General features: G+C 43.2%; 1 protein-coding gene across 2 annotated transcripts; it reads left to right on the forward strand.

The window, feature by feature from the left end:
* The first annotated feature begins 4008 nt into the window (after nucleotides 1-4008).
* Nucleotides 4009-18773, forward strand: WDR89 (WD repeat domain 89). Of its 2 annotated transcripts, none has more exons than XM_019550843.1 (3): nucleotides 4009-4127; nucleotides 6058-6164; nucleotides 17017-18773. In XM_019550843.1, the coding sequence occupies exon 3, from the start codon at nucleotides 17042-17044 to the stop codon at nucleotides 18200-18202; it is 1161 nt and encodes a 386-aa protein (XP_019406388.1). In that variant the 5' UTR covers nucleotides 4009-4127; nucleotides 6058-6164; nucleotides 17017-17041; the 3' UTR covers nucleotides 18203-18773. The 2 variants fall into 2 exon arrangements, with proteins under 2 accessions (XP_019406388.1, XP_019406389.1); XM_019550844.1 differs by lacking the exon at nucleotides 4009-4127 and adding an exon at nucleotides 4710-4730.
* Nucleotides 18774-24231: the final 5458 nt, after the last annotated feature.

Consider the following 24231-nt stretch of genomic DNA (forward strand, 5'->3'; position numbering starts at 1 on the left):
AGGGCATTGTTAGGTGAGCAGTAACAAAAACGCAATCATGGGGTTCACCATCTGAAGGGGTAGGTAACAGGGAAGCAGGGTTTAAAACAGGGCACCTAGTTAGGGTGACATTTCCAGCAGAGAGAAGCAAGATTTCATACTTAGCTAATCTAGCATTTGAAAGCTGTTGGGTTTTTGTTTTTAGTAAAAGAGCTGCTACAGCATGTGGGACAGCAACAGTAAGGGGAGAACCTAATATAAGGGTAGAGGAAAGTTCAACAGTGACGGCAGCTGCAGCTACAGCACGGAGACATGGGGGAAATCTGGCTGCACCTGGGTCAAGAGCAGAGCTATAATAAGCAACGGGACAGTGCTTGTCTTCATGTGTCTGAGTAAGTACTGCAAGTGCAAATCTGTCCTTTTCATGACAAAAAAGAATAAAAGGTTTAGTAAAATCGGGAAGGCCTAAGGCAGGAGCTTGCGATAGAGCTTGTTTAATAGAGGCAAAAGCGGTTTTGATCTCTGAAGTCCAGGGTAAAGGCTCAGGGGTATTAACAAGAGTCAGATTTGCAATGGCTTGACTATAGAGGCATAGCCAAGTATCCACTGACGGCAGTAGCCAGCCATGCCAAGGAAGGTACGCATTTGGGACACAGTAGTTGGTCTAGGGATTTTAAGAATAGCTTCTACTCTGGAAGAAGAAAGCAGTCGTTCTCCAGCAGAAATATCATGACCTAAATAGTGGACACGAGGAAGACAAAGCTGTAGCTTTTCTTTAGATGCTTTATGACCTTTTAGGGCAAGAGAGGTGACGAGAGTTAAAGAATCAGTTTTACAGGCTTCAAGATACCAAGAGCAAATCATCAACATATTGCACAAGCACAGAATTTTCTTTAAATATTATGTCATCTAGATCTTTCTTCAGAATTTGAGAAAAAAGAGAAGGGGATTCAGTATAGCCCTGGGGCAATCGCGTCCAGGTATACTGAAGTCCTTGATAGGTAAATGCAAAGAGAAAGTGGCTATCAGGTATATAGGAATAGAGAAAAATGCAGAACACAAGTCAACAACAGTAAAATAACAAGCATTAGGAGGAATACAGGCCAGGATAGTAACTGGATTTGGTACAACAGGAAAAGTAGGTAAAACTGCAGAATTTACCACACGAAGGTCTTGTACAAAGCGATAGGTATTCTTTCCAGGTTTTTTTACAGGAAGAACAAGGGCTCTTAGTCGGGACAATGATACCTTGCTTTAAAAGAGCAGTTATAACAGGGTGTATCCCTTCTTCAGCTTCTGGACATAAAGGGTATTGAGCATCTTTGGGCAAAGGCTTAGCTGGGTTTAATCTAATTTTAATCCTTCCCCTCCCTAAGTTTTCAAGCATTTTTATACTTAAGACAGATAAAAAGGAAAAAAAAATGACCTTGAAGAAACTAAAACAAGTTTACTTAATTGGACCTCTGTGCACACAGTAATAAGACATGCAGGATTATTTTTTATCTCAAAACATATAACTGAAATAAGCAGTATCAGCACTTCTGATCTCTGTCTGTTTTTCTAGTCAGGGAGGCCAGAAGCCCGAATAAATTCACTTCTAACACAGTGTACCAACGGGTCTCTCACTATCCATAGAACCCATAGTCTGGTAATAAACAGGTCTGAATTTTATGTGCTGCTAGGTTCTACTTCTTGTAATCAATCAATATCCCAGCGCAGGTTAGTAGGGAGCCATCATGCCCCTTCTTATACCTTACAGGTCAATCGAAAGTGTTGAATTGGAAGCACGCCCTGTAGGGACCTCAGCACTATAGCCACTCCAGGCTTGTTCTGGCTATGAGGGAATGATGCCCACAAGATTTTGCCATGGCATTGGGTTGGCACCTGTACCCTGGGGAGACTCGTCCCAGAGTTTGATCTACACCCAAGTCTCTCTCAGCATGACGTATCTAACCTCCCACCTGACTTGCCCAGACATAAGCGAGCTGTTGAAAACCCGCTGGTTCACCAACCCAGAGGATTCCATCAATTTACTAGGGCATTTCTCTCTTGGTTGGGGGTAGCTAAATTAGAAAGGACCATTGTAAATATTTCGGAAGTTATGGAGAAATTTTTTAATGCCAGCATCAATGCTTTAGGAGCTCTTAATGATAAAATCACCCAGATAGGACAGGTGGCTACCAAAAACCATATGGCTTTGGATTATCTCCTAGTCGCCCAAGGAGGGGTATGTGTGGTCATGAACCATACTTGCTGCACCTGGATTGATCAGCACCAACGAGTGGAAAAAGACCTCTGCACTATTAAGAGACAGTTTGCAGGTGATCCATGCAGTTGCAAAGGAGAAACCCTTCGATTGGTGGGGGTGGCTACCAGATATAGGGGAATGATGGAAATCCCTGCTAAAATGGTGTATTCTAAGTTTATTATGCATTTTTGCCATTTTCATTATTATCCAAATGACTCTGTGTTGCTTACGCTGCTGTTTATCAAAAACTGCCCAGAGTGTTTCTAGGCTCTCTAAGACCGAGCTGCAGATGATGGTGCTCAAGGAGGCAGCCTATAAGTGTGAATGACAAGAAAATGTCAAAGGCTTTATAAATATAGAGGTGTAAGCACAAGCGCTTACAATGTGGGGATGATGAAGAATGGAAAAGTACTGAAAGGAGTGTATACGTGTCCGGACAGGATAGGAGATGTGGGTGAAGGCCGAGCGGGAACAACATGGCAGCCTTCAGGATAAGCTTATCAGGAAACAGCTTGAGAAAACGTGCCTGGTTCAGCAAGACACCAGTGTGAGTTGCTGTCAGACTGCCAAGAGTATGTTACGGGGCGGGCAGATCTGTATGTGACTTATCGGTATATAAAGAAGTCTGTGCTTTGCTTTTGTTGAGAATTAGCTGCCCCTTGCTTTTTGTCCCATGGCCATGAAAAATAAAGCACTTCTGATAGCCAAACAGTAATCCTGTCTGAATTTCCACATCGAAGGTGGAGGATGTTTGCCAGTAGTAGGACCACCTACGGTTCTGGACTGACTCACAGATTTAGAATTTAATTGGGTGATTTAGATTGAAATACGGAAAAATTAAATTAAAAAAAGAAAAAAAAATCTGCCTGGTTGCTTTTTAATTCTTCCTTCCACAGGAGTGAAGGACCCCATCTCCTTTTTCGCGGTCTTGCTGTTCAACTGGTCCCGCCAGCCTCGCTTCGCATTTCTGCAGCTCCCGGGACCCGCACGGCTCACACAGACCGCTGTTTCGCTGTGAAACGTGAAGCCAGGCATGGAGCGAACAGGCAGAGAAGCACCGGCTGCCCCGTGGGTGCTCAGGAAAGGCTGGACTGTGTTTCATGAATCCGAAAAAAAGAGGTGGGCGATTCACGTGGACGCTGCAGGACTCGGGGAACGACCTCTTTGGGCAAAGCCCGAGAGCTGCTCGTGGGGCAGTCAGGGCACGGCGGAGCTGGTGATGGCAGCCACCGAGGGGAAGCTCTGACCCTGCCACCAGCGTGTGTGTGGCCTTGTCGAGGGGGGGTGACCCTGCCATGGGGGCGTGTATGTGTGTGAACTTGCCACAGCACGGGTATGTGTCTGCCACGGGGTGAGTGTGACCTTGTCACAGGGGTGTGCATGTGTGTGTCTGTCTCCCACGGGTGTGTATGTGTGGACCTGCCACGTGGGGGGTGTACGTGTGCTTGGGACCCCAGGTGAGGCGGTGTGTGTGTGAACTCACCATGGGGCGGGGCAGTCTGTGCGCGGCACGGGAGGACAGTGTACGTGTGTACGTGTAACCCCACCGCGGTGGGGATGTGCCATGGAGGGAGCGTGCGTGTGTCAGCCGGGACGGCGGGCGGAGTGTCCGCGTGTGACCGGGCCACGGGCGCGTGCGCTTCTTACCAAACCCCACCCGCGGTCGCTGACTGCAGCTCTGACCCCGCCCCCCACACGTCACTCCAGGGCCGAGCCAATGCAGTCCCGTGATGACGATTTCCCTCCCCGCCCCTTCCCGTGCAACCCCGTTGCCTCACGGGGCCGCGCAGCTACCCAATCAACAAGCCCAGGAAGGCGAGGCGCCGCCGCGATTAACCAATGGCGTGCGGGGAGGGGGGCAGCAGCACGGTGGGGTGTAGCAGCACGAGGCTGGAGTGAGGTGCGCGCGGCGGGGGTAACCGCGGCAGCCCGAGGGAGGAAGGGCGACGTGAGGAGGAGGAGGAGAAGCGGGGGAGGGGCGGTGTGAGGACGGAGGGGGGAGCGTGGACGCAGCCAGGTGGGTCCAGCCCCGGCGGTGAAGCACGAGGGCGGCGCGCCGCTGGTGCCACATGTCTGGACCTTTCCAGGCCGGGGCCGGCGACCTGCGTGGTGCTGCTGTGTCCTGGGGCTGCCTGGAGCGGAGAGGCGCGGGGAATGGGACCGGCAAGCGTCCACGTAGCACCATACCTGGCAGCGTCCCCACTTCAGCGCTACCTCTGCCACCTTCCCGCCGCTTTCTGATGTGCCCAGAGGGAAGGCCGCGCTCGTCCTGTGCCGGGTGCCGGGTGTGCGTGGGAATGGCGGCAGATCCAGAGCCGCGGTCCCCTGGCCTAGAAACGTCCACACAAAGTTAAAGGCTTGAGCGCAAGGTTCCCTCTAAGCTGCGCGCGTGCGCGGCCGTGCACAATTTTTTTTTTTAATTTTTTTTAACGCCGCGCGCCCGGAGAGGAGCTGGGCTGCGGCTTCCTAGCAACCCGGAGCGGCGCAGGCACTGGGGCCGGCGGTAAGTTGCCTCTCGGGTCCTCCGCTCCTCACCTCGCCGGCGTCCCCGCCGGGAGAGAGCGGCGCCGGGCAGGCAGTGGCTCCTCCCTGAGGCGGCTGGAGCTGGGGGAACCGTTCGGCTCCCCAGCCCTTTTGGGGGAGTTTCACCCCGAGCCCCGATGCCATGTGCCTCCTCGCTGCCTGATCTGCCCAGTGGAAGGCGCACAAGGCTCCATAAAGTCTGTGGAGGCACAGAGGCAGTGTGGATCATTTTTGAAAGAGTGATGAAATCTGTCAGATAGGGCAGACCAGGCATACCTTCCGTGTGTCACACTACCTGACAGCTTTACAGAGTATATTAAATGATGAGACTTAGGTCTGTTGCATGAAATCCATTCTCTTTTCATACTCTCCTCATGTGGAGAATGATGCATAAACCTTTCTGTTTTTGTAGGGTTTTATATTTTAATTTTTTAGCAATAAAGTATATATAGTTCAGTATTTCAAGACCCTTTTCTCCCAAATAATGTTGTGAGAATTAATTTGTTCAGCACGCGGAAAGGGGGAGGTGAGACCAATTTGGGAATCGACTGGGACTGCACGCTCACAGACCTTAAGCCTTTAGAGGAAATGGTGTTTGAGGGGGGAGGCTGGAATAGCCCGTGTCCCATGGGCCCTGGCATGTGCTTTTCTTGCTTGCCCTCATTTTCTTTTTCCTTTTGGCTGTGTTAGGTTGTACCTGTACATCATCGATCATTGCTGCTGCTTCTCCTTATTTCTGTTCTGAAATACAAATCGATTGTATACATGAATAGTAGAATTCTTCATATAATTGGGAGTTAATTTCAAGAGAAATGTTGTTAACAGCATGTTGGATAACGATATCTCCTCTCCATCTCTTGCTGAAACTATTCATGTACTTTCTTTTTTTGCCTCCAGGAACACTCTGTTAGTATCACAAAATTGTTTAGATTTCCTTTACGCTGACTGTAATTGTGAATCTCATTTCCTTCCTCCACATGACCCAAAACGATTACACTGTTGTGTTCAGTTATCAATTATTTCCTAACCCTGCTCTCTCTTGCTCAGTATTTCAACAAGAATTAATTACTACAGATGGATGAGTGCCTTGTAATTGATAAGCAATTAACAAATTGGCAAAATGACAATCTAACAAGCTTAACACTGGCAAATGGCTTGTTAGGGATATTCTGGCAGTTCCTTAGATATCTTTATATACTGGTGACTATAGATAATTGAGGCTATAACTCTAATAAAATATGTGCTTATGTCTGTTGCTGTGGAAATGGCTGGGATAGGAGGAATTAAGCATTATGATTTCCATGCAGGACCAGAAAGGACAAGCAGATGGGGTATGAAAGCACTAACTCTTGTTTAAAAACACACAACTCAGTTACTAGCAAACTGGATCAAAATTCTGCTTCACTTGTATAAGGTAAGTAGATGTATTTTTTTTTTCTTTAAACTTTAACATACACTGAAGTTTCTATAGTTAAGGTACCACATGCAGGACTTCAGTAGGTTAATTGATTGGAAAGAAAAGCTAATTCAGCAATTAAACACATTACAGAATTTCCTGCTTTAGAAATGTAGATTTAGATTTGGAATCAAAATGTCATCGCTACAATAACTAGAAACGGGGCAACCTGTAGTGAAGTGTTGGGGAGTACCTGGATGCTTGAAGTGCAAGTACAAAGTGAGACCAAGTGATTTGTAGTGTTTGGAGACTGTAGCACCAAGTCATATATTTGGAATGGTTGTAACCATATGTCAAATCAAAATGTGCAAGAACCATGAATCAGTATTTCCCCCTGCAAAGCATAAGACTGGACAAAGAATTATGAAGATAATTATGGAAAGCTGAGATTCTCACTTTAATTCAGTAATTAGCCTCTGAGAAAATATTGTAGAGATCTGTGATATAATCATTTGGAAACAGCTGTTTGAAAAGTTCAAAACCTTATTTTCTGCATGTGACATTGAAAATTAAGTTTCGTTGAACAGATTCAGTAATGTGGTAAGGAAAGAAGAGGGTCAACATGGCATGACTGATTTAAGAAGTCGTGCAGAATTATCTGATTATTGCGAAAAAACCTGTTTGAGTCTCACATTTGAACATCTTACTTGCTTTAAAGTTTAAAAACACTGACAGCTTTGAAAGTGTTTCATCTGTTTTTTTGACTCATCATTAATGATACCAAGAGGACTTTTTAACGACTAACATTCTGTTCATTAAATATGGGAAGTAAAATGTCATCTATGTGAGGACAACTGTAGATATACAGTATACAAGTATCAGTAATGAATCCATAGTTTGTTACCTATATGCTGCTTGAAGAATTTTTTCCCCAGAATGTTACACTTCAATGAGTGAAAATCATGTATAAATTGGGTAATTGGAGGCAATCAAATATTGTATTTAGTAATTCTTAAAGTAAATTTTAATTTTTGCAGAGGGGATATCTAAAAATGTTGTCCCTGACCATCTCATGAGTTTTTGGGGAGGTATGTGGAGGTAGGGGGAAATCAAATTAAAGTCTATGAATATGTGATATGTACACTTCCAAGATTATGATGAGTCTGAATTTGAAACTTAACAGAACTTTTTTTCTTGGCCTCCAGAGCCTCTTCATCATTTTTGTGGGGTTTTCTACGCTCTTTCACGTTTCCCAACCACCTTTCTGAGAGGCAGACAGCAGCACTATGCAGTGTTCATCTCACCAGTACTATACACAGAGGAAAAATCACCTCCCTATTCCCTTGTTTATGCACCCGTGTTTCATATTAGCTTTTTTTAGTTCAGCATTGCCCTGGGAGCTTACACGAAATTTCTTGTCCGCTACAACCGTATCAAACGTGCTGCTTTCCATAAGAAAGCACATTGGATTATGCACAAGAGAAAGAAAAGTAATTTGAGAACTAATGCTTCTTTGCCATATACAACAACCTAGCCTCATATTACTTTTGCAGTTGTACAATTAAAAAGTTATTCTTTTTGTTCATCATAACCAATTTGATCTCTGCCAGAAAGAGGCAATAGAACTGCTTAGATGTGTCAACTGCTTCTGTATCTCAATCTGCTTTCCTGCCAACATCCTTTTGTTGTGGAGGATTTGTCGGCACAAATTGGCTGCAACCCTTATCCCCTCTTGTTGCTAGAGTAGCAAGAAGGAGTAGGTGACAATGAAGAGTTTCAGTTAAATTGTACTTGTGTAACGAAGTTGCACCTTCCTTAAGAAAAAGGAGAAGCAGCCCATGTCTGGAAGGCTGGTCTAGAACCCAACTGCTCTGAGGTTTAGAGCAGCTTAATCACCTAGTCTACAGCTTAAATTTATTCATTGCCAGTTTGTACCCATTTGCTGTATTGTCAATGTTGCCCCTTTGTTTAACTAGCTTGTGTCCTATTATGGTGTGTTTACTTCCTAAAACCATCATATCCCCTTTCATTCCCAGTAATACTGCACTAAACAAGTAAACATTTTTTTTTTTGTCTTTTCTCATAATATAGTCTTTGTTTACCTGATCTTACCCTTGTTTGCACATGCTATGAAGTGCCAAGCAAGAGCTCTGCTCCAGTGCTTTTTAGTAGTAGGTCTCCAGCTGACAAACCTATTGTAGTTTAGTGGCTTTGGGGTATTGGAGCATTGGAGGAGCAGAAGGAAGTGAGTGAGGCTTAGATAGAGTGGAGGTACCAGAGTGGGGAAGTGTGCGGTTCTTCCTGTGGCTTGTTAGTGTAGAGTTTCCATGCTACTAATTATAGTAGGTTCGTTGGGCAAAGAAGCATTAGTCCTTGAATTACTTTTCCTTCTCTTGTGCATAGCCCGGCTTGGATTCCTATGGAAAGCAATGAATTTGATAAGGCTGTTGTGGCCAATGCCAATGCTGGCTGGGAGCTGAACATCTACATGAATAGTCAGAGGCTGAGGCACAAAGCACAACCCATCTACCTGGGCAGGATGCCAGACCAGACATTGAGCTGCCATGAATATTTGAAAAAGACAGTAACAAAAGTTAAGACAGACAACAACCTCCTTAACGAGCTGGCTGGGTCATCATAGGGCACAAGAGCCTCAACCCTAAGGCTGTCAGCTCTTGTCATCTTGAGCAGAGTACTGTGTACCAGTCTGGAACTGGTCATCACACGCCAGACTCATTGATGTGCAGCTAAGTTCAATGATTCACATCGTCTTGAGAACTCCCCGTGGGAGGCACACCCAGGCCTGGGGTCAGTGAGGACCTAGTCAGGGAACTCCTGGAGGGACTGGACACATTTAAATCAGCAGGTCCTGACTATCTCCACCCCAGGGTGCTAAGGGAACTAGCAGAGGTTATTGCAGGACCTCTGGCACAGCTTTATGAGCACTCGTGGTACTCTGGCAATGTGCTGGAGGACTGGAAAAGGGCCAGTGTGGTTCCCATTTTCAAAAAAGGGAGGAAGGATGACCCAGGAAACTATAGGCCTGTTAGTCTTACCTCAATCCTGGGTAAGCTTTTTGAGAAAATTATCCTGGCGCATGTCCACAAGGGGCAGCAGGGGAGACTGTGCTTAGGGGCAACCAACATGGGTTCATTAGAGACAGGTCCTGTCAGACCAACCTGGTGGCCTTCTATGACCAGGTCACCAAACCCCTGGATGCAGGTGTCATGGTGGATATAGTCTTTCTGGAGTTTAGGAAGGCCTTTGCCACAGTCTCTCACCCTGTTCTCTTTTAAAAAACTAGGACACGGTCGTGTTGATGCCTACACAGTGAGATGGGTCACAGGCACTGGGGGAGTCCCTGTGCCTGGCCCTGCTGTGCCCAGGTGTGACAAGAAATAATGGTCACAACCTGGCAGAGGGTAGATTCAGAATCGATATCAGGAGGCACTACTTCATTGTCAGGGCAGCTTTGTTTGGAATAGATGGTTATGGCTGACCAGAGTTTTGAGTATTTAATTTGTGGGTGGAGGGCTTTTGTTGCTACGTTTTGAAATCTGAGCGTCCATGAATATCTGTGGACACACCAAGATCGTCAAATTGACTTGATGTTGCCTTACTGAGGCAATGGTTTAAGTCAGCAGCTGTATTGTGATATCCTCTGTTTTGATGTCTAATACAAGTATTTTGTCCAGACCATGACTGGCTGTATGTATTGGATAAGAAGTGACCTCTGAAAGCCCTAGGGAAGCAAATGAGAAACACTGGATTTCCTCATTAAATGGGGACAGTAAGCACGTATTTTATGTGGTACTATGAGCATCTTATAAAATGGTTAAGGTACTACCATTTAATATAGTATTTAAAAATGTATATACTTAATTTCAAAATGTAATGCAAGAATACTAATATCACATTGGTATATGGAAGATGATATATATTAATTTCTTAGCAGTTTTTTTCAATGGGAAATGTGAACAGTAGGAACTAATTTTAATTTCATGGTTGCATGAATGTTAAGGCATCATAATTTCGCATTTAGAAGTGTGAGCTCTGGGAACACAAAGTACTAAATACTGGCATTCAAGTACTTTCTTGAAATCCTGGAAAGAAAAATATTTTACCTCATTTCAGATATTTTGGAAATGTTGTGGTACCAAGGGCTACTTTTACCACTGTACTTAAATTTCATTAGATCCGTTTTTCCCCTAGTTGTTTCTATTTTTAGACTGAAACTTCCTGTGTTTGCTCAGACTAGGAGGCAGTGTTTGAGAGACTTTCAGGAACCTATTCAGACATTTCCCAGAAGTATCTTTTTGCTAGTTTGTGATTTATTCAACTGGAAATTCTGTGTATTTGTAATCAGAATTACTCAAGTCCCTTGTTTCCTTATGGGATACTTGCTCAACCTAAAATGCCCTTGAATGTCAGAACTCTTGAAGCACTTTATAAAATATTAGTCTTGCAAGGAGTCGTAAAGCATTTTCAAAGATCTTGGGGAATACAGTGTTACTGGCTGGATGTTACTTGCAGTCTATAGCTACAGAACGTGGAATGATGAATGTAGAGTTGGGTGCACAAGGTTCTGTTTAAAACAGTCACTGACTTTGTGATGGTTTGAAAATAAGGATTGCTGTGAACAAAGTAAGTAAATATTATCTCTATTTGACAAATGAGGAAAATAGCCTAGGAGGTTGTGACTTGTAAATCCATTATACCAAAATAGGTTCCCCAGGTCATGGTGCGGTTCAGATCCAAGGAAACAACCGGGCAAATAACTTGACTTCTGTCTTGCAAAGCTATAAAATGGCAGTCTCTGGAGTTACCGTTTTTCTGGCCCCATGCCAAATGCAAAGCTGGCACTCTTAATGGCATTCCCATTTGTTGAAGTGGGGAGGCGTGTGAGTAAGAGACAGTTCATGGAACCAGATGGATCTGCTGTTAGATCAGTAATTTTCAGCCCTGCCTTCTGCCTGATGTTTTAATATACTGCCTTCCTATTAAGGAAAGACATTTGATCGGGGGATATTCGTTCTGCAGCAGTATCTAGCAGGGTGATGTACCTTACAGGAACATTTCTGTGATGCTTCTGACATTTTTGTAGTACTCCAAGGGTGCTGGTAACTCTACAGATGTAACACGTCTACGGGCCTTGATGCACCATTGTGACTTCTGTTTGTTGCAAAAGCCCATGCTATGAACTGCCTCTTAATTTTATCCTCACACCATGCGTCTGACCTGTTCTCCAGGGATCCTCTCTCACATGATAGATTATGGCATCACTTTTGCATCTTGTCCTAAAACTTATTTTTTCCAATAACTTTATAAACCCCCTAGTTCTTTCACCTCAGTGGGATTTTAACTACAGGACTTCATCTCCTACGGAAACTAGAAGAAGCCTACTTAAATCTGCCTTTCCAGTCCCTTGCTTTTTGTGTCTTGTTTCCCATCTTTCACTTACACGTTGTCTAATTTGTAAGCTGTTTAGAGCTGGACCCATTTCTCTCTAGTTATTTGCAAAGCAAGCTGGCAGTCATTTGTGTACCTTTGTGTAATATGCTAAGCATTGTTTGTCTGTGCTTCTTTGTAATGATTAGTCGCCTTGGTTGATCCATCATATTTTCTCCATAGATAATGCTGTTCTGAGAGGTTCCAGAATGCATGATATTGTAAGTGGAAGTATACTAATGTATTCTTCCAAACCAGTCCTGTTTTTGCTGTGTTTATTGTGAAATACAAACTGCACATAAACTACTGACATGGACCTCTTTCTTGTTGGTTTATTTTTTCTTTTTAATATCTCATTTTATTTTTTCAAATATCGTGAAGGTGTGGGAGGAGGGGGAGAGTCTGTTTGCTCTAGTTGGAATAGGAAAGAACTGTGTGAGAGTCCAGGATTCCACATAGTTATTTAAACGTCTTGCTATTTTTGGTTTTTGACCTCTGGTGAGCTGAATGCCAGATCTGCAGGTTGTTTTCATTTTTAATAGATGCTTCTATCCACCCACTATTACTCTTACATGCTGATTAAATCTTTGACACAAACAGCCCATTTCTCCCACATTTTCTACTGCATTTTTCAGAGATGTAATTTATTTTGTTTCTATACGTTGTTGTAATGACATTCCCTTTTGGGAACAAGAGGAATGTTGCAGAATCACACAAATCCCATGAGCCATCCTAAAAGGAGGAAGAATGCACTTTATGAATCACTGGGTTATTTTTTGAAAATCTTGTTGGATTAAAATGACGCAGGTCTTTGTTCTTTATCTTGGGAAGTGCTGTTTATAACTATCATGCCAAGCACAGAATATTATATATTCAGGCAACATTAAATGTTAGGCCTTCAAAAGTAATAAATACTAATGCAGATCTTCTAAAATGCGTATAAGATCTTTAGAACTTAGATGGTACTTTTCCCAGGCACTTTGCAACTCTGCTTCTTTAAAGTGTGAGGCAAAACCAGAAGCAAACCACACCTTAAATCAGTGATAAATGAGTAAACGTGTATGAAACAATTAACCGCTTCCTATCTAGGATTGTCCCTAGACTGGCCGATCCATCTCTTCTGTCTTGCAAGAGCTAGGTAAAGGGAGAGCTGTACATAATACTCTGAGATGCAACAAATTTAGACTGGCAGGTTTACAGGCACCAAAAGGCTTGTTGTGCAAGGTGCTTTTACTCTCAAACATGGGAAACTCCAGCCTGAATGCTTTTGCTGGTTTGGGGAATGGGTGTCCCAGGTAGGCAAGCCCCAGAACATTTAAGGCTTTAGAAGTTAAAGCAAATGCCTTAACGTGCTCCCAGAAATCCCTAAACGCAGCCTGTGAAATGCTGTCAGAAAGTGTTTGTGGTGAGAGATACTATTCCAGGTTAGCTCTTAAATCCATCTGGAAGCTGAAGTGGGTGCAGAATGGAGCAACCTACTATTTAAACAGACGCTAAGTAGTTTGATTAGGATGTGACAAAGGCAGAGAGAATGGTAGGAAGGGGCCGCATCCAATGAAAATGAGCGCATTCTGACCAGCTACGCACAAAAACAAACTGTGCAGCTGTTGCTGTAACCGAGTCATTCAGCAGTAATTGGAATCCAGTAGGATGCAGATTGCAAGGAACAAATCATGGGGAAACAGTATGAGCCAGATGGGATGATATCATCTGTATAATAATGTTCCATTTCCTCTTCTCTGTTCATCAACATCACCTGTGTTTTCCCTGCATTGAGGCTCAGTTTACTCTTCAAAATCAGATGTTCCATCTCACTAAGGGCAATTATTTTGGATGGAGGGCCTCTTACTAAGTTTTGGCAAGCCATCAAGGGCCGCATGACAGGTAGCCAGGGGCAGATTAATATTAATTTTATAAATTTTTTATGGGCCCCGTGGGCCGGATAGAATGTCCTGGCTGGCCGCAATTGGCCTGCGGGCTGCATTTTGCCCACCCCTGCATTAAGACATGGCACCATCTGAATTTGAATAGAAAAGAAAAGCACAAGGATGGACTTTATCTGCACATTTGAAGACCTCATATCCAACCCAGAACCCTGCATAAGACTACCCTGGGCAAAGATGATTAACTGCCCAGCTTTACCTCTGGGATTTTACTGGAGGTGGGAACAAAGCAGTTGAAGAGCAACATTGTTGCAGCCGTTCTTTGTGAGGTCTGTACTCCATAATCAACTATATCAAAAACAGTTTATCACATTGGTTGGATACTTTGTTCCTCTTCCATCCTGGGGAGGGGATCCTGGTTTTTTGTTTAAAAATCACAAATTCTCTTGATTAAAACCCCCCAAATCTCCATTTTTCTGTGATTAAAATGAAACACCGCTATATATATATATAGATAGAGGTATCAGTTGAACACAATGTTTTATTGATATATTTACAATTTTAAAGCAATTTGGAAGCCTACTAGTGCCTCAGTCACAATAATAAAGTAAATTCCAAATGCTTATACATTTTTGGCATTTAATTTAAGTGTTTTTATCATGCAAAATCAAACCTCCCCGTTTCCTTTGCTTACCAGAATGCAGGTCCAGCTGCAGGTCTCCCGTTCCCCCTCCCCCCCAAATCATTCCCCTCTTCCAGCTGGTTTGCAGCACTGATATGCTGGTGCTCCGGGCATGCTATTGCCCCTCACCACCCAGAGCCTCCTGCCTCCCAGCCCTGCCAGAGAGAGCCCCCAGCTGCCAGGGGTACAGGGCCGGAGACCCAGGTCTGCAGCTCCCTGTCCCGCCAGCAGCACTTGAGCCCAGGCTGCACAGCTTAGCTCCCCCTCCCACAAGTGGCATGGCTGGAGCAGAGCCTGTGGTGGGGACAGGTGCAGGCTGCCTGTTGTGGGCTTGGGCTCTCCGCTCTGCTGTCCTCCCCTCAGGGCCTCTGCAGCTGGGCAGAGTGGGGCCAGGTAGGGAAACTCATTGCCTCAGCTGGGAGCTCCACACTGACATGTAAAACTCATAATTTGCTGGCAGCAGCAGCCTGCTGTCATCCTGCACGCAGATCTGGGAGCTTGCACCCCCCAGGAAGGCTGCGGGGCTGTGCCAGACTCTTCTTGGGGGGGCATGGGCCCCCGGATCTGCACATGGGATTCATCGGTTCATAGACACCAGGGCTGGAAGGGACCTCGGAACCTCGTTGAGTCCAGTCCCCTGCCCCAGGGGTAGGAAGTCAGCAGGGATCATAGGATCCCAGCAAGATAAACATCCAAAGGTCTCGAAGGTGTTCAAAGTAGGTGTGTGAACCACTTTCAGCAGCAGTCTATTCCAAACTCTGGGGGCTCGGACAGTAAAGAAGTTCTTCCTTATGTCAAGCCTGAAACGGTCATGGAGGAGTTTGTGACCATTTGAGTTTGTAAACTTGTATGTGGCCACCAGATTACCCCTGAGCCTGCGCGTTTCCAGGCTGAAGAGTCGTGTAGCTCTCAGCTTTTCATCGTAAGTTCTGTTTTCCTGACCTCTGATCATGCGCGTGGCTCTCTACACTTTCTTAAGCTTCTCCACGATCACCCTCGTGTCCTCAGGTGTGGACGCTTTACCCCAGAGTTTGGTGTCATCCACTTCAGACACCAGTGTCTACATCATTAATGAAGATGTTAAATAATATAGGCCCTAGGACAGAGCCTTGAGGGACCCCACTGGCCACAGCGCACCACGATGATTGACTTTTGTCAACGATTGATGATAGCAGGCTGCCGCTGCCAGCTGGAGCCAGCGCCAGCACCCAAGTCTGCCTGGCACAGCCCATGTCAAGCACCAGGAAGCCTGGTGCTGCCACTGGCCCCAGCCGGCAGCAGCAGCAGCTTACTATCATCCCATGCGCTGATCTGGGGCCTGCGCTGCAGCAAGCCCAGCTTCAAAACTGAAAACGTTTCTAGTGCCCTTGTTTCATTTCAAAGCTTTTTGTTTCATTTTGATTTCACTGTTTTGAGCTCAAAACGCATCACCCATCGAACTTTTTCTGGAACTCTGCCAGCCTACAAGGGGAAACTCACCATTTCATGCATTTTTCTCTTTTAAAGGAGAAAATCTTGGTTTTCCTCTTTAAAATGAGAAAAAATGGGTTTTATCAGATTTTTCTGTGGTGAACGGGGAAAAACCCAGATTCCTGTTGATCACCACAAATAACTACTGTGCCATGCTCAGGTTGACCTAGAGACAGGAAATCTGAGGCAGCTGGGTTCTGTGATTACAGGAGACCTTTGGGGAATATGTTCATGAATATCCATGAATAAGGCACTGTGTTCATGAATGCAGTGTCCCCAGTGGTTGGGGTGGGGGGAGCACGGCTGCATGGGCAGGAGGATGGTGGTGGCAAGCATGGAGCTCCCGAGGAGCTCCTGTAAGTGTGTTTAAGATGCAGGTTCGGCATTTGCGAATATATAAAACCGTGAATGCCAAACCTGCAAATAGCGAGGGTCCGGCAAATAGAGAGGGTTTCCTGTACTCCCCAGCTACAATGTTCTCAGTAATCTTAACTGCAAGGGTCAGATCAGAAGCACAGTTGTGAATAGCTATAGGATTGTGGTCAAGAGACATGTTTTTTAAATAGAAGTTGACAGCTGCCCTTCTGAAGGGAGACACTGACTGTTTTTGTTGGGGTCAGTCACTATCTGCCAGTAAAGTTGTGGGTCTGAAGCACAGGCTGAGTTATGAAATGCCATTAGTATGTCAGATCTTAGTGATTAAGAATTATTGTTCAGTCTCCTGCTTCCACAGAAACAAACAGTGTAGTCCAAATCTTGGTATTATGTAGGGAATGTATATATATTTTTAACTTGATGGTCTCAATACCTGAAGAGATTTATATGGGTTTACTAGTAATATTCACATAGTCCCATTAGGAACATGAAGCGAGCAGGAAGAAAACACCTAACCTGTTGAGTACGTCTGAAAATCCTACAAAGTAAATGTCTGCATCTCTAGGCACCTAAATATATTTGTACAGCTGGTCCTAACATCAATATACTGCCATGCTTCAGTTTAGAGAGATATAAAGTGAACTTAGCAGGTTATGGTAATAACTCTAGTGGCCTCCTGCTTGTCAGGAACATGTTTTTCATAGTTATGTGAATAAGTCAATTTGACTAGGATCATTTGCAAATGATTTGCACAGAACATTTGAGCACTGTCGGCTTAGTTGAAATATAATTATTACCTTGAGAATACACCTTACCAAAATGGAGCAGGCTGTACTGTTTATACTTTCACTTTATTTCCTTGCATATAGGAAGTTACTATAGATTATAATATAAGCAGAATTTATGCATTATGGTCTATTATGCAACATGTTGTTTCAGAGCTTTTTAAGAGCTTCTATTTTAAATTTTGTTATTTTTAATTTTAAAATATTTTGAATTTTATTTATTGCAGAGTTTCCCTGTCTTTGAATGCAGCCATGGAGATAATTGAGGAACAGTTTGGTAGTCTACACATTGCAAAACGTTGTGCACTAACTGAAGACCCCACTTATCTGCTGGATATAGATATTTCAAAACCTGTTCAAGCAGAAAGAAGTTGCTTAGTTGCTGTTTCATGTTCCAACAAATCAATTAAAATATATAACAGAGAAACATTAAACTTGCTGCGGGGGTATAGTGGCCAGCCTGGAACACTCAGTGGAGTCAGGTTTGCCCATATGAGTGACAATATATTGTTTTCAGCATGTGGTGATGGTACAATCAAATGTTGGGATGTTCGCTTAGCTACTCAAGAAGCTGCACAGTTATTCAGGGGTTATCCTTCAAATGTTTTTATCAGCTTTGATATTAATTGCAATGATCTCATAATTTGTGCTGGTACAGAAAAAGCTGAAGAGGATGCATTCATGGTGTTTTGGGATGCAAGAGGAAATACAAACAATGTATGTGCAGATAAAGAACCCTTGGGAATCTATTCCGAGACTCATAATGAAGATATAACAAACATTTGCTTCCATCCTACCAAACCTAATTTGTTGGTTTCTGGGTCAACTGATGGATTGGTTAATGTATTTGATATTAACAAGGACAATGAAGATGATGCTTTGATTTCAACTTGCAATTCAGATTCGTCAGTAAGTTCTGTTGGTTGGTCTGGAAAAGATTATAAACAGATATTTTGCTTAACACATGATGAAGGATTTTGTTGGTGGGATCTTGCTCAATTAGATACTGAAGAACCAATCACATTGTTACATAGTGTGGATGTCAGGGAAGCAGTCCGTACTGAAAATAGCAGCTTAAACTATCTGATAGGTGGCTTCTACCATGAAAAGGCAGACAAACTGTTTATTGTTGGAGGAATGTTAATGGGAAACATTCACCTAATAAGTTGTGGCATTGATGGACTGAACCTTGTGGGTATCCTTCGTGGAGGGCACTCTGCAACAGTTCGCTCTTTCTACTGGAACATGACAGATAATTCTTTGTTGACTGGCGGAGAGGATGCACAGCTGTTGCTGTGGAAACCTGGAGCTGTGGAAAAGTCCCTTGCAAAGAGGTCATCTATGAAAATTGCTTCCTCTGTTCAGAAACGAGTGAAAGTTCACAACAACACTCTCAAAGCCAAGCAAAAGTAAAATTACAAAAACAAATGTCTTTGTAAATATGTTTTATTCTAAGCAATATTTTGCATATTGACATATCTTTTTGAATTTTATTTGGTGAGTTGTATGAAGAATACCATTGAATAGGTAAATTCTATGCAGGAGCAAACCTTAGTTGTCATATAAATAACTGCTTTAAAAGTTACCGACACTTGTCTAAAATGAGTAAATGTTTTCTGTCAACTCGTTGAACAAATTCTGTCTTAAAAAGTTTTATATTAGATCATGTTATTGCACATTAACAGTATTGGCACAGACTTGAATCATCATAAAAAACTGATTTACGTAATTTATGTTCCTGTTGCAGTGAAATCTCTTATCAGGTTTTAAAAGCTTTTGAATTTCTAGTCAAATTTTTTTACTTCCTCAGAGAATGTAATGAATGAAAGTGTCAGTTAAGACCATAGTGTTCCTTAAAGCTTAGAGGAATTCCTGATGGAGCAGACAATGAGTATTGTTTGACATTATTATCTCACTATATAATGTCAAATGTAAATAGCACTAAACATGCTGCTTTAAAATATAGCCCGTTTCTTAGATCACATTTGAATTATAGGAACTGTAGACTTATTTTACACTAACGCAGTGTGTCAGACTGATAGTATTGGACATACTCTCTGTACTCTGAACCACCATTGACAGTACACGATGCTCCATACTAGGTACATCTACATGAGACACTTTACTGTGCAATAGAGCAAAGTACTGCATAGTAAGCATCTGTGTCTACATGTGTAGACCCTTACTGTGTAGTAATTTGCTCTGCTTGGCTGTTAATTTGCTACCTGCAACTGCAAACAGCAAATTAAGTGCTGACTAATTACTGCACAGTAAGTCACACAGACAGCTGACCATGAGCAAATTTGCTCCCGTTCAGGCACGCAGCAAGGGGCGATAGATTGCTCTCTGCCCCCTAGAGCTGCCCGCTGTTGGGGCGGGCTCCACCACTTGAGTCTGGGTAGGGACAATGTCCCCCTGTCCTGGCAGTAGGGAGGTCCCAGCCCTCGCGCCACAATTGTGGAGTCAGGGCTAGAATCTCCCTGCATGGGGATAGTTACCTGGCCAGCCTGGAGCTGGCTGGGACGTGCTCCTGACTGGGACAGTTCCTGGCCAGCCCTGGGCTGCACAGGGAAGTCTGTACATGCAGCCTGAAGGTGGCTGGGGACTGTCCCACTTTGGCCAGGGGCAGGTCCCAGGTCCACAGATCTTTCCCAGCCCCATGTCCTGACCCCTGCTCAGCTGGGGGCTCATTGCTAGATGCCCCACTGATGAATCAGGGTAGGGGGCTGGCACCTACCCCTCCCCCACAGCTCCTTCCAAGACTTATGCCCCTGATGCTAGGGATGGGAGCTCCCTGTTGCTGGGGCAGGGGGACATTGTCCCTGCCCAGGCTCTGCCATGAGCCTGCCCAGCAGTTGTCTCCTGGCCCCTTGTTCCCTGCCAGACCCTGGGGTCACATCTGCCAGCTGGGGCAGGAGCAGACTGCTGCCAGGAGCAGCAAATCTGTTCCCAAATGGGTGCATGTGTCGATGCCTTCCCAGGGTGGACTTACTGCTCAAATTTCTGTGGAGTACCCAGCAACGTTCCCTCTGAGGTATGTGCATGTGCGGCCGCACACAAAAAAATCTAGCTGCGCATTAGCTTTGTAATGCTGCACACCTGCCTGGAGAGAAGCTGGGCTATGGCTTCCTAGAAACCTGGAGCACGATGGAGGCACTGGGACTGGCAGTAAGTTACCACTCAGCTTTACTCCACTCCTCACCACGCTGGCATCTCCGCAGGGACAGAGAGTGGTGTGGGGCAGGCAGTGGCTCCTCCCTAAGGCAAGGTGGGGGTGGGGATGGGCGTGAGTCGGGCTCTGCTGGCTCCAGGGAACTGCTCCACTCTCCAGCCCCTTTGGACGAGCTCCACCTCGAGCTCCAATGCTATGTGCCTCCTCGCTGCCTGGTCTGCCCAGTGGCAGGATGCACAAGGCTTCGTGCTGGTTTCAAAGACTCTGGAGGCACAGAGGCAGTGTGGATCAGTTCTGAAACTAATGAAATCTGCCAGATAGGGCAGATCAGGCATACCTTCAGGGTTTCACACTACCTGAGAGCTTTACAGAGTATATTAAATGATGTGATTTATGTCTGTGACATGAAATCCATTCTCTTGCATGCTCTCCTCAGGCGGAGAATTATACATAAACTTTTCTATTTGGCAGGGTTTTTTATATTTTAATTTTTTAAAAATCAAATATATATACTATTTCAAGAATCTTTTCTCCCAAATAATGTGAGAATAATTTGCTCAGCACACCGAAAGGGAGAGGCGAGACCAATTTGAAAACAGACCAAACCGGCGTGCTCATGGATCACTAAGCCTTAGGGGGAACATTGGTACCCAGTGGTATTTGTACAGGTAGATGCACCCACTGTGTCTCAGTGCTGAGCTGAAAACATCAATGGCAAGACTGAGAACGTAGGTCAGCCTCAGTGGGCCACCAGAATTGATCTACAGGAGTACCATGACCTTATGTCTGGCATTGGATGGTACCACATGCTTCCAGGCTACCAAAGACTTTTCAGCATGTTGTTACATAGCCTACAGAGAGAGGTTTCTTTTGTTTTAAAACTCTTTAAAGGTTCATTTCTACATTGAGACATGTCCACTAAATACTGAGCTCTACAGAGGGTAATGTGTGTTTCACTATCTAGTTTCACTAATCCCATCAAACAGCCACTGAGCGTTGCACCTTGTTGGCTAATTTGTTGCAGCAAAAGCATTTTAAGAGAAAATAAACTAACACCATAATTGACTGAGTATGCATAGCTTTCCAGAGGTTTATCCCTCTTCTATACTGGGATCTTGGTGGGTCTGAGCTTCCCTAAGACCACTAGGGCCTGTGCAACAATTTTGTCCCTTCACTCAGCATGTGCCAGTTCTTTCTTCAGCTTCAGCAAGAGTCCTTTAATGGCTGAGTCCTTTTGTTTACATCCATTGTTTTTTTTTTAGGGATGTGCTGAGGTTTTGTCTTCTTTCAGCTGTTCCGTCTAAATGAAATCCTTACTCCCGCTAACTTAAAGCAGTGTAGTTATATACTGGGGTAATAGAGTGAATCACTGATAGTAAGTATTCCAAATAGATTACAAATGTCTCAGTATCATAGAAAATCCTTAGATGATTGTGTCACATCCACTACAGTTGGAGCTAAACAGCTCCTTCAGAAGAGTTGGTTACTCTTTGTTTCTGTGGGCCCTTCATACAAAGTGGGGCAGAGCGAGGAGGAGGGAAAGACATTGTCATTATAAAAAGTCAAAAGCTCAGGCAGGTGACACTGCCTGGAACTAGCTCTGACTTCATTTGAGTTGAAATCCATTATATATATTGGTGGCTGTTGCAGGTTTATCACACACTGACATTTTAGTGTAGCTTATTGTCTTAAGAAAATACAGTTCTCTGATTACAGAACACAAATTCAGAATGCAAAACAGTATTGCTTACCCATCCTGCGAAGAATTCAAATAGAACTGCAAATGGAAGGGTTAGCCTCAAACTGTGTTTTCAGATTGATGTCTACAAGTCCAATTTCATGTTTTAGGAAGTATATTGTGGCTGTTTTATGTTCATGGTGAGGATAATGATGTTTAAACACCCTTTATTTAGAAACCTTTAATCTATTGAAAACTTCAGCAATTTTTAGTAATGCTTAACACAGCGAGAGGGGTGTTGGTTGTAGTTTTGTTGGCTTAAGGACACAGGCAGACAAGGTTCTTTGGGTAAATCCGATATCTTTTATTAGACCACCTAAAAGAGTTGGAAAAAATTCTTCTTTGTAAGCTTTCAGGCACAAACACCCTTCTTCAGGCAGAGGAAGGGTCTGTGAGACACAGTGAAACTAATTCCAGAAACGGTATTTCCTGGTAAATGAAAACTCTAAAAACTCAACATTCTTTGCTTCAATGTTGAAAGCAACTTGCATTTTTATTGAGACTTTTGCTGTACAGTGGACTGACTTATATTCTTCCAGTTTATGAAAAATTGTGTAGTGAAGACTTAAAATACATTCACTTCCGTTACTGCTTTCACTGCATAGGTTGCTTACAGGTGCAGTTCTTTTGTGTGTTAATACTAGCTATTCTGCATTAACTACAACAGATTGTCAAATAGTCCAGGACAAATCTTTTGGGTTTAAAAAAAAAATAGATCTATTTTAATGAGGAAACTTTTCTAGATCCTACAAATATTACTTTAAAATTATAATTCTTGATTAATGTAGGTTTGGGAAACAAGCTAGAAATATTTTACTCTGTTGTTGTCGAGGAATGAGTGAAACACAAATTAGTTGCATTCGCCCCATCTCCAGATAGTACTTGTGTTTCTGTGTAAGGATTACATTTTTATTTCTTTTGAATTATTTGTGTTTAATAATTAAATATGAAGTTTTACATTTTTTTTATAAGAATGATTTTGAAAAAAATCATTTAAAAATCAAGTGAAATTGTAATGAAGGAATGTGGTAGTAGAAAATATTTGTCTTTTTAAAAATATAATAATTCATGTTTTTTATAAAACAATAAACAAATAGTAATGGGCTTCAAATGCATAGGCTAGAAGAGAGCAGTTGGAATGGAAAAAAGGAAAAGAGTTCAGGTATTGAGACATTTATTTACAAATCTAAATATAGTCACACACTTATTTTCTCCTTTTACTCTCTTGCTAAAATCTAATGCTTATATATAGCCAAGTTATGCTAACTTCAATGAGCGTCCCCTCTGTTTTTTAAGCACTGACTTAACTTTGTGAAGAAGTGTGACATCTCCAGGTCAACAGGAATGTTACTATCAACTTCAGTAGTTCAGGATTTACCCTAGATTTCTGGGGAAAATAATTTATGATGGAAAATAAGTTATGCAGCTAATTTATCTTACAAATGATATGGCAAAGTCACAAGTCATCTTGTGGCTACATAGCTTGTATATATAATATGCCTAAGTATATACAAGGGCTTCTCCATATATATATCAAATTTTAAGTTAGTTCAAGAAGTTGACATAATATGTTTACACTTGAGAACAACACCACAGGACTTTTTCTGTTTCTTGGCGTTCTCATATTAGCAACATATTGAATGAGGACTTTCTTTTGGCTCTCTGGCCATTACTACAAATCTTGGTAGCATCTCTGAATTCAGGATATAAAAGTAAGGTAACCCCAAAGTGAAGACATTATGCCATACCCTTAAAGTACTTCTGGGTGCCAAACACCTGTAGTTTAGTTTCAAAGTACCATTAAAACCTGGCCCATAGACCCTAATCCTGCAATTTTTTATTTTTTTTGTGTGTGGATGTGCTGCTGTACCTGTGTGAAGCCAAACTGAAATCAGTTCTGTGTGAATACGGTAAACTGCAGGATCTGTTTTTTCAGCATAGCTTTTCATGAAGACAATATAAAAGGGGATAGAATGACATGCTTCCTCTTTAAGGGACTGCATGGGGTAGAGTTCATATTTTTATGCTTTTTTAAGATCTTCTCCAGTCATAGATTTCAAGAGTTTCTGAGCTTCCTTTTGGGTATATAACAGTATAAAGAATTCTTGTGCACTTTGACCATTTTGATAAGTTTTTGCAATCCTAGCATTCTTATTTATACAGAAGAATGTGCTATTCTAAGTACAAAAAATAATTTCAAGTTTACCTGCAAAGGATCTGAATAAAACTACGGGTACACTATTGGTACTCCAGGCTCACACATACTTCCTGGATTGGCTGTTGCCATGAGAAATCATCCTTAGAGGTAAGAAATATGAGAGGAGCTGTTGATTAGAGTTGTCAGTGGTGGTTTAAAATGATCATCCTGGAAAGTTTAAGAAAAGCAGTGGAGAGAGTGTGAAAGAGTCTAAAATACTTCTGGAATCAGTTATGAGAGTCCAGAAGGAACTACTACACATTGCTGGGGGCTACTTGGTGTTGATACTAAACACTGTAGAAGACATAAGCTAGACATGATTATTTAACATGAAT

This window comes from Crocodylus porosus, unplaced genomic scaffold, assembly GCF_001723895.1.
Source record: "Crocodylus porosus isolate Cpor-Errol unplaced genomic scaffold, CroPor_comp1, whole genome shotgun sequence".
NCBI classification, from domain to species: Eukaryota; Metazoa; Chordata; order Crocodylia; family Crocodylidae; genus Crocodylus; species Crocodylus porosus.